At 46.1% G+C, this 15,080-nt stretch overlaps 1 protein-coding gene across 2 annotated transcripts in view; it reads left to right on the forward strand.

Moving 5' to 3' along the window:
• Window positions 1–15,080, forward strand: part of CADPS (calcium dependent secretion activator) — a 517,790-nt gene that overhangs the window by 385,707 nt on the left and 117,003 nt on the right. For both annotated transcript variants that reach the window (XM_084840490.1, XM_084840489.1), the window contains 2 exons: window positions 43–199; window positions 2,915–3,056. In XM_084840490.1, the coding sequence (XP_084696616.1) occupies window positions 43–199; window positions 2,915–3,056 (299 nt within the window). The remainder of the gene's footprint in view (window positions 1–42; window positions 200–2,914; window positions 3,057–15,080) is intronic.

Genomic DNA, 15,080 nt, shown 5'->3' on the forward strand with positions numbered 1-15,080 from the left:
CTAACACTTTTTTCTCACTTTTCTTTCCTACTGCATTTAAAGGCCTTTGCTTGGTGGTCAGATTTAATGGTTGAACATGCGGAAACCTTCCTCTCATTGTTTGCGGTAGATATGGACGCCGCACTAGAGGTCCAGCCCCCCGATACCTGGGACAGCTTTCCACTCTTTCAGCTTCTAAATGATTCCCTTCGTAGTGACTGTATGTATTGTATTTTAGTCATTTAATATTGTTTCACTGATAGGGCAAAATTGTTGGGTTAATGCCAGCAATTATTACTGTTTTGCAATTCTTGGTAGAAGATTAGTGGTACTTAAGAGAATTAAAGAGGTTCAAGAGAAAACTATATAAGAATTCAGCTCAGGGTTTTTTTTATTCTGCTTGAGAAGAGTTCAGACATATATAGGAAGATGGCGTAAAAAAAAGTCCAGAGAAATCCCCAGTCTCTGTAGTGCCCTAAGCAATCAGAAAAAAAATCCTTGCCCAGATATATTTTATTTATATTTAATTAAAATATACAAGCATATCAGTTGTCTCCGAAACAAAACAATAACAAAAGCAGCAAGATTGACACTCCTGGAAATTCTCTGAGAACCATTGTTAGGCTTTTCTTTCAAACTGTGGTACTTTTACAGGCTTTTAAAAAGTGTCATTGGATTAAATGGGAATTTAATAGCTAGCACCATGCTAAATGGCATGGGTTTACTTCAAAGATCCCCATTAGGTGAACTCTTAATTACTTGTATGCACACCAACCCGTTGTTTCCTCCCACTATGAATAATAGCCCCACAACTCACCTACTTTTGAAACTTTCCAAGATGAAAGGCACAATTGTCATCGCATACATGAATTATTGCACTTTTCTTGGTCACAATCCAAAGAAACTATATGCATAGGCAACAAGAGAGTTCTCTGGAGTTTCCACTTCAGCTGCTCATAATACTAGGGAAAGAATCCATGGGTTGTATACAATCTCAGTCTAAATTGTTGTTGTTGTTGTTCAGTCGTTAAGTCGTGTCCCGACTCTTCGTGACCCCATGAACCATAGCACGCCAGGCCTTCCTATCCTCCGCTCTCTCCTGGAGTGTGCTCAGGTTCAAAGTGAGAGCATTGGACTGGGAGCCGGGAGATCTGGGTTCTCGTCCCTACTCGGCCATGGAAGCTGACTGGGTGACTTTGGGCCAGTCACACACTCTCAGCCCAACCTACCTCACAGGGTTGTTGTTGTGAGGATAAAATGGAGAGGAGGAGGTTAATGTTAGCCGCCTTGGGTTCCTTGCAAGAGGAAAAAAGGCGGGATATAAATGCAGTAAGTAAATAAATAAATAAATGAGTTCAATGTTCAGTCTAAATTAGGTCCCATTAATTTCAATAGGTAGGACTAACATTAGGTACAACCCCATGTTTTAAAAAGAAAGGCAGCTTTTCTCCATGAACAGCAGTAATGGAATCTTCAATGAAAGAATGCGCAGATTTTCTTTTGCATCTGCATACTGCTGTGTTGGAGTATTTATTGTATTGATTATGACCATAATATCCCTTCCCCATCTTTCTCATGGCAATAAGCCAGGCTCTGTTTCTGAGCCCACTGATGTAGCTTAGTGATTCCTAACTGATGGATTGGGACTATCTGGGTTATGGGGGCCTGAAGGCAAAGGGTGTTGAGCATAGCATGCCAAAAAGATGTAAATGGTATTGATATTGTGAAAGGATTGACAGGTGAACCCTAAACAAAGATAAATGTCCATGAAAAATCTGGGTTTTGCTCTTATGAAATTTCATGATGCCATGCGTAAGAAAAATAATGTTGTGTTCCTCCTCTGGGTCCCACCAGTGCAAGATATACACTATGGTGGCACATGGAAGAGGGCCTTCTCTGCTGTGGCACCCCAATTGTGGAATGCCTTTCCCTTAGAGATGTGATTGGCACAGACGTTGGTTTCATTTCAGCACCATGTTAAAACATGGCTTTTCACCAAAGCCTTTGAGGGCTAATTGAATTCCCTAAAGTTGCACACTACTGTTTAAATTGCTTTTATCTGTATGCCGCCCTGAGTTCTTAATGATATAGGGTGGGATACAAATGCTTTAAATAAATAAATAAGAAAAGTAGTGTTTTGCCTAAAGGCATGTCCGTATCACCAATTTAAACCAGTTTAAGGCTGCAATCCTAAACTCACTTGCCAGGGACCACTGAGCACAGTGGAACGTACATCCAAGTAAACATGGATAGGACTGTACTGATTATGTTGCAGCTTCCATATAAGGACCCCTGGATGCTATAGTTCTAAAGAGCTGAAGATAGAGATTTCTGAAGATAGAATGTTTCCACACTCATGCAAAAGTACAATTCATAGGGTGCCTCAAAATTCAAACTGTCTGAAATCAGCTTCCATCTGTAGGGTATGTGTGCTCTTCAGTCCAAAGATTTGCAGTGCAATCCTATGCATGTCTTCTCAGAAGTAACTCCCATTAAGCTCTGTGAGACTTACTCCCAAATAAGTGTGTATAGGACTGCAGACTTAAGAGTAATAGCGCATATAAAGAAGCACTAGTTTTACTATCGATCAGAGTTATAATGTATACCAAAGCATTTTTACTGTTTTTGTTCCCAAAAATAATAACATAGCTGTTTTGCTACGACTTAAGTGTTGCCACTAATGGGCATGAATGCATTGTTTGCTTGTTTTAATTGAGAAATCAATCCTGCAGTTACTTTACCATCATGGAGATTACTGAAATTCCTCTACAGTATATGGTTTGATGACAGAACCTTTTATTGGGCAGGGGTTTTGCCAGTTGATTTGTTTTGCCCCAAAAGGTTATATTAAAAATATATAAGCTGTGTAATTAATATGACTGGTTTGGGTTTTCTGTGAAAGATTTCTTACTATACTTTTATTTATTTATTCTAGATAATTTGTGCAATGGAAAATACCACAAACATCTTCAAGACTTGTTTGCTCCACTTGTTGTTAGATATGTCGATCTCATGGAGTCCTCAATTGCACAATCAATTCACAGGGGCTTTGAGCGGGAGTCATGGGAGCCAGTAAAGTAAGGAAACCTCCTTTGATACAATTGGAGTTTTCGGGTACAAGAGGACTCATGCACAGATGAATTAGTAAAATATTAGATGTTCTGTTAATATTTTCTGGTTTTCTGCTAAAAATATAAAGCTTTTTTTCCATTTCAGAGGTTTTTATGGAAGAGATAATAGATAGTCTTTAGTATATTATACATTGTTAATGTCACTTCTAATTACTTACATTTGGGGATGTAAATGTAAAGGGTGAATGGAAGTCCTCTCATTTTCTTGGATCTTTCAGCTCTTTATAGCCCAGTATACACACCACTTAAGTCAGAGTACTAAACTAGATTTATTTATTTATCACATTTCTATACTGCCCCATAGCCGAAGCTGTCTGAGCATCCTTATTTGAAACAATTGCACTGACTGCCATTACAAGTATGAAGTCATATTTTTCACTAAGCCATCCTAATCATTTGTGAGCTGGCAGAGGAAAAAGCCAATTCACTGGTAACTAGTGGTGTGACTTATTTCCACATCACTCTAGTCATGTTTGGAACCACATAGAACCCACATTTTATCACACATGGTAAGTGGTACAATTCCCCTTGCCACATGGTAGGATGATAGAAATGACCAAGTCACTCAGGAGTAAGAGAGGTCTCCCCAGAGTAGTTCAGCCATCTGTTTGAGCTCAAAGGTGGGTCCAATGACACGATTCCTTACCACCTAGTTATTGGTCTTAGCCTGCAATCAGTGGCATTACTGGGGTAATGCAGGACAATGCGCCTGCGAAGCAGCTTCAGTGCCACTGCTAATAATGTATGAATTGGCCCGAAGTCTTAAACCAAAATCCTGGTATTCAGGAATAACTGGTTTGTACACCCCAGCCTAATGGTCCTACCTACAAGGCCTTTTTCCAAAAGCAGTCTGAGGGTCAGACTACACATGACATGGGAAAAGCACATTCTTCTTTGTGGTCTCTGTGCATCACACATATGGGCTCTGTGCCTGCGCAGAACCTCGATTCGGGAAACTTCTATAGCTGAGGAATTTTGGCGGGAACCTCTCACCCACCATCCCACTGCGCATACTCCAGCAGGGTTCCCTCTCAATCCCTCAGTTCTTCGTCCACCACCATTGTGGTAGCACTCGATTGAAAGGACTTCTCGTTAGGCTTTGGCTGAAGAGAAATTATATTGTTTTTTTCTGGCTTTCTTCTTTCTGTAGTTTTTCTGCCTTTAACTGTTCTCTCATTTTTGGTTACAATTTTATTTTGGTCTTGCAATCGTCGATCGTGTGGCACCTTTAGGCTTACAGCTGGTTAAGGCCCCTTTCCAAAAGTGCGTGCGTTGTGGGGCAAAATTACCTCCCATGGATGGGCACTCCTTGCACCTTCTCTGCCTGGGTGAAGGCCATATCATGGAGGCCTGCCATCATTGCATGTCGTTTAGTAAGCAGGAGAGAAAAAATCATGCTGATAGACTTAAAGCGATCCTGTGGGGAAAGGCTTTGAAAGCATCAGATGCCCCTAAACAGCCTATGGTGTCGATTTCAAATCAGCCGAAAAGTCAGCCTAAGGGCACAGATAAAGCCCCTCAAAAAGAGGTTCTCGAGAAGTCAGTGAATTTGCCTGCCCAGTCAGCCCTGGCTCTAACCACAGGCCATTCTGACCTTCCAACTCTGGGCCGCTCCTTGGCAGTTTCCTTTGCCAAAAAGTTGTCGAAAAAGGCGAGATCTCACTCATCCAATGTCAGGAAGAGAAAGAAGAAGGCAAAGGAGTCAAAAAAGCTCATTTCCCGACAGAGTAAAAAAAGCTCATTTCCCAACCTGGAACCCCAGCTTGGCTGCCGGAGCCACCTCCGATGTTAGATTCACCGATTCCAATGGTTTCAGTGCCTTCGATATTGACCACGGTACCACCAATACCCTCCATGTCAGAAGGGGAGTTTAGAGACTCGACACCGACTTGGGATCAAGGAGAGGTCGGGTTCAACCAAACTCATACTTGACGTGGAGATTTTTCCCTGTGTTTGGCTTACTCCGCCTGCTCCCGAAGGGGTGACTGGCCACCAGAGTTACCACAGCCTTGGTACAGACACAGGTCTCATTCCCCTCACTCAGGTTGGGAACGAGGATCGGATTGGTCTCGTCCTCCACAACGTCATTACGGGTGGGATGATTGGAACCATTATCGACCTCATCACTATCCTTATGATCATTACGCTTACTCCAGCGATTATCGACATGACCGCGACACCTATTCATCAGCTGCTTTAGCTCGGCCACCACCACAGGAGATGGTTATGCCACCGCCACCTCCACTGCCACCGGTACGGCCACCCTCTGCTGCATTGCCAGCACTTGCTACGAGGTGTCCCTTCTGGCCGTCTCACCAATTGGCTCTGGAAACGTTAGTTATGCAGAGCATAGAAGGAGGAAAAACTCTTTCTCCACTACCCCAGGCTGAGTCCCCAAAGCCTGATGACCAGGATACTCAGCAGATGTCGTCTTATTTTATTTATTTATTTATTTATTTATTTATTTCATTTCTATACCGCCCAATAGCCGAAGCTCTCTGGGCGGTTCACAAAAACTAAAACCAAACAACACACAATAAAACAATTTAAAATATATAGAACATTAAAACCACAATATAACAATACAACCACAATAAAACCTAGCAGCAGTACAGGAGTTTAAAATACAGATTTAAAACAGCGAAGATAAAAATTTAGAAAGCTAAAATGCCTGGGAAAATAAAAAGGTCTTCACCTGGCGCAGAAAGGAGTACAATGTAGGCGCCAGGCGAACCTCACTAGGGAGCTCATTCCAGAGCCGGGGTGCCACAACAGAAAAAGCCCTCCTCCTAGTAGCCACCCGCCTCACTTCCTTTGGCAGGGGCTCACGGAGAAGGGCCGCTGATGATGATCTTAAGGTCCGGGCAGGCACATATGGGAGGAGGCGATCCTTCAGGTAACCTGGCCCCAAGCCGTTAAGGGCTTTGAATGTTAACACCAGCACTTTGAATCGGGTCCGGAAACGGACTGGCAGCCAGTGCAGCTGGAAAAGTACTGGCGTAATATGAGCTCGCAGGCCAGTCCCTGTTAACAATCTTGCTGCCCTATTTTGGACCAGCTGAAGTTTCCGGACCGTTTTCAAAGGCAGCCCCACGTATAACGCATTGCAGTAATCCAGACGAGAAGTTATCAGAGCATGGATAACTGTAGCTAGGCTATCTCTGTCCAGGTAAGGGCGTAGTTGGTATACCAGCCTAAGCTGATAAAAAGTGCTCCGTGCCACTGAGTTCACCTGTGCCTCAAGTGACAGTTCTGGATCCAAGAGCACCCCCAAACTATGAACCTGATCCTTTAGGGGGAGTGCAACCCCCTCCAGAACAGGTTGAATATCACCTAGCCGGGCAGACGAACCACCCACTAACAGTACCTCCGTCTTGTCTGGATTGAGTTTCAGTTTATTAGCCCTCATCCAGTCCATTACCGTGCCCAGGCACTGGTTCAGAACAGCCACTGCCTCACCTGGTTTTGATGAGAAAGAGAGGTAGAGCTGGGTGTCATCCGCATATTGATGGCACCTCAGCCCACAACTCCGGATAACCTCCCCCAGCGGTTTCATGTAGATGTTAAACAGCATGGGGGATAAAATAGAGCCCTGTGGAACCCCATGGCACAATTGCCATGGCACAGAGCAATAATCCCCCAGCACCACCTTCTGGAATCGGCCATCCAAGTAGGAGCGGAACCACTGTAGTGCAGTGCCTCCAACTCCCAACCCAGACAACCTATCCAGAAGGATACCATGGTCGATGGTATCGAAAGCCGCTGAGAGGTCCAGGAGAATCAACAGGGTCACACTCCCCCCGTCCCTCTCCCGGCAGAGGTCATCCCACAGGGCGACCAAGGCAGTTTCCGTTCCAAAACCAGGCCTGAAGCCCGATTGAAATGGATCTAGATAGTCCGTTTCATTCAAGAGTGCCTGGAGCTGTCCTACAACCACCCGCTCAAGCACCTTGCCCAGGAAGGGGATGTTGGCCACTGGCCTATAATTGTTAACATCCTCTGGGTCCAGGTTAGGCTTTTTCAGGAGTGGTCTAATTACTGCCTCTTTTAACGCGGCAGGCACCACTCCCTCTCTCAAGGAGGAATTTACAACCTCCTGGACCCAGCCGGACAACCCCTCCTTGTTTGATTTAATAAGCCATGAAGGGCAAGGGTCAAGCACACAAGTGGTCGATCGGACTTGGCCAAGCACCTTGTCCGCATCCTCAGGCCTCAGTAACTGAAACTCATCCAATAAAACTGGACCAGACGGTGCTCTGAACGCCTCTACCAATGGAACTGCATTAATGGTGGTGTCCAATTCATGACGAATCTGAGCGACTTTATCCTCATAGTGCCACGCAAACTCGTCACAGCGTGCTACCGAGGGTTCCGCCGTCTCTGTCCCTGGCCCAGAATGTAACAGGCAGCGAACCACTCGGAAAAGCTCCGCCGGACGACACTGAGGAGATGCAATGCTGGTGGAAAAGAACTGCCTCTTTGCCACCCTCACCGCCACAGAGTAGGCTCGATAGTGGGCTCTTACCTGTGTTCGGTCAGACTCAGCACGAGTTTTCCTCCACCTGCGTTCTAGCCGTCTCCCCTCTTGCTTCATTGCCCTCAGCTCAGGTGTATACCAAGGAGCTGGCCGGGCTCTGCTCAGAGGGAGAGGGCGCTTGGGCGCGATCGTGTCAACCGCCCGAGTCATCTCTGCATCCCACAGAGCGACCTGGGCTTCGACAGGAGCGCCAGCCATACCAGCAGGAAAATCCCCCAGAGCCCTCTGGAATCCATCGGAATCCATCAATCTCCGGGGGCGGACCATTTTCATAGGTCCCCCCCCCTTGCTCCCCAGGGGAAGATTATCAGTCTGACTCAGCTTCGGTCTCATCCGTTCCGTTGTCACTGTCATCACCCAGTGTTGCTGTGGGCTCCCAGGACCCATTGTCTCCCTCGGAGGATGTGGGTCATTTTGCAGAACAAGTTTCTAGAATGGCCCAGTTGCTCAGTCTTGAGACTCAACAACCTGTGGAGAGAGTTAAGGACCCGGTGTTCGATGTCCTCCACACCGATTCAACCACCCCAGTTGCCATTCCATTTCTCCGGACTTTATTACAGAAGGTACCCCTCTCTTGGAAGGCTCCATCCGCCATGAGTCCGACCTCTAAATGGCTGGAGACTATGTATAGAATACAAGAGAAGGATGCGAAGTTTTTATTCACCCATCCTCCACCCAATTCAGTCACTGTGGAGTCGTCACAGGGCAGGTCTCATTGGCTTCATTCTTCCCCAGTAGACAAGGAAGGCAGGAGATTAGATTTGATGGGAAGATGTATCTACTCCTCTGCTTCCCTTGGACTATGGGTTACAAAGTATCAAGCAACTATGGCTTGGTACCAGCTTTTTCTATGGGAAAAGATTGGCTCCCTCTGCGACTACCTACCGGATGATCAACATGAACTGGTGAGACTTTTTCAGGCAGAGGCCACGAAGGTAGCGAGGCAACAAATTAACACTGCCAGACACCAAGCTGATTGTGATGGTAAGGCTATGGTAGGGGCTATCGCACTTCACAGACAAGCCTGGTTGAGGTCGGCAGACCTTGCACAGGATGCACGTTCCCATATTGAAGACCTCCCTTTTGACGATGAGGGTTTATTTAACTCCAAAACCAACGAGGCCATGGACACTATTCAAAAGGCCAAGAATACAGCAAGGAAGATGGGTCTCTCACAGGCTCCTCCACCATTCAGACAATGCCGCTGTTATCGACAGTCAGCTTTCACTCAATCTCAACCTCATCAGGATTGAGTGGTGTGACAGCAACAAGGTTTCCAACAGAAACTCCAATTTGCTCTACATCACGTTTCCGGTCTTCTTGTAAGAGATCTGACTTTATGAAGAAGCAGCGCCTTTGACTGTCCCCTGGAACCACCTGTTTCCCAGGATGATCTTTTCCCTTTCCACTCACACCTCGCAGCCTTTTTTCCATCATGGCAGAGAATAACAATGGACTTGTGGGTCCTTGCTATTATTCGTTGAGGTTACAGAATCGAGTTCGACACTGTTCCCCCTTTCTCAGGCATCACGTCAGTGCCGTCTTCCCCACTACTTTGCAGAGAGGTAGACAAACTCCTTTCGAAGGGAGCAATCAAACATGTCCCTGCAATATGGCTGCACAAGGGCTTCTACTCCCAATATTTTGCAGTATCCAAAAAGGACAGCAGACTTCGCCCAATTCTGGATCTCAGAGGGATCAATCTGTTCATTCCATCCAGAAAGTTCAGAATGATCACATTGACTTAGATCCTACCCTTACTACAGACGGGAGATTGGTTTGCGACCATCAGTTTGAAAGACGCGTACTTTCATATTGCAATAGAGGACTTCAGCCAGAGCTTTCTCCGCTTCTCAGACGACTGTCTTCCCTACCAGTTCAAGGTGTTGCCGTTCGGGCTCGCTATTGCTCCACGGGTATTCACAAAATGCATAGCTGTGGTGTGTGCCCATCTCAGGCTTTGAGGGGTCCAGATCTATCCTTACATCAACGATTGGCTCATAGTCGCTCAATCAAGGACCCAACTTCTGGAAAGCATCCAAATTACACTGGAACTGTTAGGAGACCTCGGTTTGTTTGTGAACATGGAAAAATCATTCTTAGTGCCATCCCAAGTTGTCCAGTTTATCAGGGCCTCCATAAATTCCCAAGTAGGTCTTGCATTTCTTCCTCAGGACCAAGCACAGGTGCTAATGCAACTTTCATCAGATGTTCTAGCTTGCCATACCGTACGAGCCTACACAATACAGAAACTACTGGGACTGATGGCAGCTACAACTGCAGTGGTACCGTGTGCTCGCCTCCATATGAGGACTTTGCAAAACTGGTTTATCAGGGCATTCGACCTGCGGCAAGACTTCCAGAGAGTCAGACTACAGCTTACAGAGAGTCAGACTACAGGCAGTCCTGGTTTCCCTTCAGTGGTGGACTGTGTCGTCCAAGCTGTTAAGGGGTCTGCCTTTTCAACTTCCCACACCGATGTTGACAGTCATGACAGACACCTCGATATCAGGCTGGGGAGCTCACTGCACTCGCTTCAAAGTGCAAGGGTTCTGGTCAAGGGCAGAGGCGCACAGCCATATCAATGTCCTGGAGCTGCTTGCAGTTGACAAAGCCCTGAGGGCTTTCAAAGTAGTCCTTTGTAGTCATCGCCCCCAAATCGTATCCGACAACACCATGTATTCCACCTAAACAAACAAGGTGGGACTCATTCAATGCCATTGATCCATATTGCAGGCAAAGACAACATCTTGGCTGACCATCTGAGCTACTGTTTCCCACTGTAACATGAATGGGAGCTCAGTTCGGGTGTCTGCAATCGCCTTTTCCACCAGTGGGGTCGCCCATCCTTGGACCTCTTCGCATCGGAGGAGAATGCAGCATGCCTTCGTTTCTGCAGCCGTGCAGGCAGAGGTGCGAGGTCTCCCAGGGATGCCTTTGCCACCAATTGGAGCGGAGGTCTCCTGTACATGTTTCCACCTTTTCCTCTTCTCACGCAGGTAGGGATGTACGAAAGTGACTTACCTTTCGCGGATTATGTTGATGGGGGGGAGGTGTTCCGTTCCTCCCCCTGGAATCCTCGATGGCTGGCTGTGCTCCGTGACAGCTTTGCGGAGCAGCCGGCCAGGCCCAGCCCATCCCAGAGCCGTCTGCAGCCGGATTTCCAGCCGCGGAGAGCTCTGTCGGGGGGGGGAACTGCGTACGCAAATGGCAGCGGCTACAGCCGCTGCCATTTGCGTTCCTTATTTTTGGCCATCTAAATCTACGTAAATATTTACGTAGACTAAGACGGTGAAAATAAAGGGGAATGCAAATAGCGTAGCGGGCGCTATTTGTGTCCCTTTTTGATTCACCGTTTTAGCCTACGTAAATCTTTACATAGGCTAAAACGGCAAATCAAAAAGGGACACAAATAGCGCCGGCTACGCTATTTACATTCCCCTTTATTTTCGCCGTCATAGTCTACGTAAATATTTACGTAGACTAAGATGGCCAAAAATAAGGAACGCAAATGGCGGCGGCCATAGCCGCCGCCATTTGCGTACGTGGTTTTGTTTTGTTTTTTAAACCCACCCAGCCATGATAGGCTACGTAAAGATTTACATAGCCTATCACGTCATGTGTGGTTTTTTTTAAACCCAGCCATGATAGGCTATGTAAATCTTTACGTAGCCTATCACATCTTTTTTTTTTTTTTTTTTAACAAGACTGTAAATGGTGGCAGCCAGTCGGAAGACCAGCCGCCGCCGCCGTCCGGAAGATCTGCCCCAGGTAAGTCTCGTCCCGGGGGGGATCCGGGGGGGGCGGGGGGGGCAGGCCGTTCCGCCACGGAGTTCAGGGGGCCGAATGCACTGGCATTCGGACTCACCGAGATCCGTGGCAGAATTCTCTGTCATCTCTACACGCGGGTGGTTGCAAAACTGGAGAAAGATGGGGCAGAGGGCATCCCTGATCGCACCATTGTGGCTCAAGCAGCCTCGGTTTGCCAAGCTCCTTCAGAGGTCCAGAAGGGATTACCTTCGATTCCCGTCAACACCAGCACTGTTGTCCAGAGACAGGGGCAAGGTGTCACATCCAGACTTACCAACCTTACGCCTCACGTCGTGGAGAATCCAGCAGTAGACTGGATAGACTTGCCTGCATCACTCCAGTCTGTCCTGGAGGCAGCTAGGAAACCCGCTACAAGAAAATCCTATGCCAGTACATGGACACATTTTATACTTTTCGCTAGGGACAATGACTTCGATCGTGTCCATTGTACTATACAGGATATTCTGAAATTTTTATTTTCGCTACATGCACAAGGACTCCAAAGTTCTTCTTTGAAGGTTTATCTTGCAGCCATTTCAGCTTCCCAGTTTGTTTACAATGTTTGCTCAGTTTTCTCACATCCTTTGATCTGTCAGTTTATGAGGGGAATTAGAAATCTTGTTCCTCCTGTTAAACCTCTAGTACTGACATGGAGTGTGTCTGTTGTACTACATGCACTTACCAAAACACCATTTGAGCCACTCGCTACCACAGATTTGCATCTTCTCTCGCTAAAGGTGGGGTTCTTAGTAGCCATCATGGCATTCTGGAGAGCTATGTGCCCTGCGAGTGGACAATCCTTACCTACGATTTCATAGGAATATTGCTTTCCCACCTGAAGTCGTTTCAGGTTTTCACTTGGCTCAGAATATTGTTCTCCTTGCCTTTTTCGCCTCGCCTGCAAGGGTGCTCGAGAAGACGCTGCACACATTGGATGTTCACAGGGCTCTAGCATTCTATAAAGCGAGGACGGAATCATTTTGTCAATCTCAGTGATTGTCTGCTATGGGGGATCTAAGAAGGGACACCCAGTTTCATCCCAGCTTTTAGCATCTTGGATAGTCCAAGCAATTAAGCTCTCCTATGAACTGCAGAGCTTGGAGTTATCTGGTCCAGTGAGGGCCCACTCAACCAGAGTGATAGCAACATTGGTGGCTTTCCAGAGACGGGTGTCAATACCGGATGTATGTTGGGCTGCAACCTGGGCTGCTCCTTTCACATTTGTCAAGCATTACCGTCTCAACGTTCAGGCCTGAAAGGGCTGCTCCTTCAGCCAGACAGTGCTGACAGAGGTTGTTTGATGAGGACACTGACACACCTCCGTGTACATAAGCTTGTTATTCGCCCGTATGTGTGATGCACAGAGACCACAAAGAAGAAAGTCAGGTTGCTTACCTGTAATGGGAGCTCTTCGAGTGTTCATCTATGAATTCACACAACCCACCCACCATCCCCACTTCGGTGTCAAGATCATCTTGGTTTGGTACCGAGGTTCCTCAGTCTTAAGGGGCCACAATTGGCAGTCTCCTTGGAACTGAGGGATTGAGCAGGAACGCCAATGGAGTATGCACAATGGGATGATGGGGGAGGGGTTCCCACCAAAATTCCTCAGCTGTAGAAGTTTCCCGAATCGAGGCTCCGTGCAGGTGCAGAGCCCATATGAGTGAATGCACAGATGACTACTCAAAGAACTCAAGTTACAGGTAAGCAACCTGACCTTTTTTCCTCTAAGGACAAGAAGCTGAGCTTATGGGTCAAACTACTTGGTCCATTAAGCACATGGTATGCAGCTGACTCCTCTCTCTGTGTCTTATTCCAGAGTAAGTGGGCACAGCCCTGATCCAGATTGGGACTACCACATGCCAGGAGGGAAGGTTTAAGCCTTACCACTTCAGCTGCTTGTTTCCTGAAATCCTCCCCACACACAAGGGTTAATAAAAGAAGAAAATGCCTCCATTGACACCAATGGAGGCTTCCCCCCCCCGCTTTTTTTAACCTCCACATTGGGAGCTGAGGGGAAAAGGTTTAAACCTTCTCTCCTAGCATGCGGTTGGGGCTGCATACACTTACTCTAGAGTAAGAAACGGAGAGAAGGGTAAGTGATGCCCTTTATAAATGGGACAAAATAACATTATCAAATTGTGACTGTGGGGCTGAAAAACAAACTATCCAACACATAGTGACAGAGTGTCAAAACCGAGCCTACAATGGAGACTTTGCTGATTTCCTGGCTGTGACAACTGAAGCAAAAAACTATTTCTGTAACCTAGACATATGTTTGTGATCTTCCTGTCTATATTTTATATTTCATATTTACTATGCTCTATGTTTTTATTGTAACACGATGTGAATGTGCCATACGATCGATCGATCAATCAATAAATAAAATATTGTGTTGTTTGACCCATAAACTCAGCTTCTTTTCCTTAGAGGAAAAAAATGTGCTTTTTCCATATTCAGGTCTTATACCTAAAGTGGGTTATGAATGCATATATAATTATAATTATTAATCAAAATATGGTGGTATGTAAAAAGCCTGATCCAGCACTTGATATCAGTAAATAGTTTTCCAGTAGCTACTGTACTTCAGTACTTGTGTGAACTGATACTGAGTTTTGTATTGGGAAGCAATTTCTTCTCTTAATCTACTATCAGCCAAAAAGCATTTGGAAAAAGAAGAAAATGTTAAGGGGGTGGGAAGGCCTAAGAGTGGAATTATATGTTACATCCCAAGGTATGTAATAAAACCACTTCCAATGGGCAAATGTACTTCATGGAGAGGCTATTTGCACCAGGAAAGGTATGTCTAGAACCCATGGGGAGAGGCAGTGCAGGAGAGTTGGAGTAGAAAGGTGGTGGGAAGGGTTAAGAACTCTTCCCACCACCTTTCAACTCCAACTTTCCCGCACTGCCTCTCCCCATGGGTTCTAGACACAAGTCTGGAACCTAGCATGGGCAAAAGTCTGGGAAAGTCCACAGTGGGGAAAACAGCAGGGGGGAGGGTTAAGCACAACTTCCCCCAGCCAGCCACTTACCTAGTATAAATCTCTCCCTAATTATAACTTTTCCCCATTAGAAGCAGCCATCAAGGTTTCTTTGCAAACACTGGCATGTATCATGTAGTTCTTCCTTTAAAATTATATCGTAGTTAAAGATAAGGGGCAGTATCCAATGCTGCCCACATGCTAGTGGGACTACCACTAGTGCAACAGGAAGCTAGTGGTTCCTGAAGCAATTGAAAATGCTAGTTTCCAGAATAGGGCAGGTCAGCAGAGCTCGCAGAAGGGAGCTCCACTGGCCTGTCCCATTCCAGAAACAAGCTTTTCCAGGGTTGCAACAGGAACCGCTAGTTCCTGTTGTGCTAGCAGTTGTTCCCACGGGTGCAACAGACTGGGTGGAGGCACAGCAGCAGTACTAGATATTGTCCAATTTTATCAAAGGAAATCTAAGAACTTCAGATTACTAACATTGAGGATTTCTCATCTAAACCAGTATAGCTGCCCCTTAAAAATTCTGTTTTATATTTTATTTTAGGCAATGTCCATAATACTAAAACAGATTCTTAAGAAATGGTGCATGCATGCAATTTTTAGTTTTAAACTGTTTTTGATTTTGTGAGTGTG

This window comes from Heloderma suspectum, chromosome 2 (genome assembly GCF_057233095.1).
Source record: "Heloderma suspectum isolate Gila_16-S chromosome 2, 16-S_ref, whole genome shotgun sequence".
NCBI lineage: Eukaryota > Metazoa > Chordata > Lepidosauria > Squamata > Helodermatidae > Heloderma > Heloderma suspectum.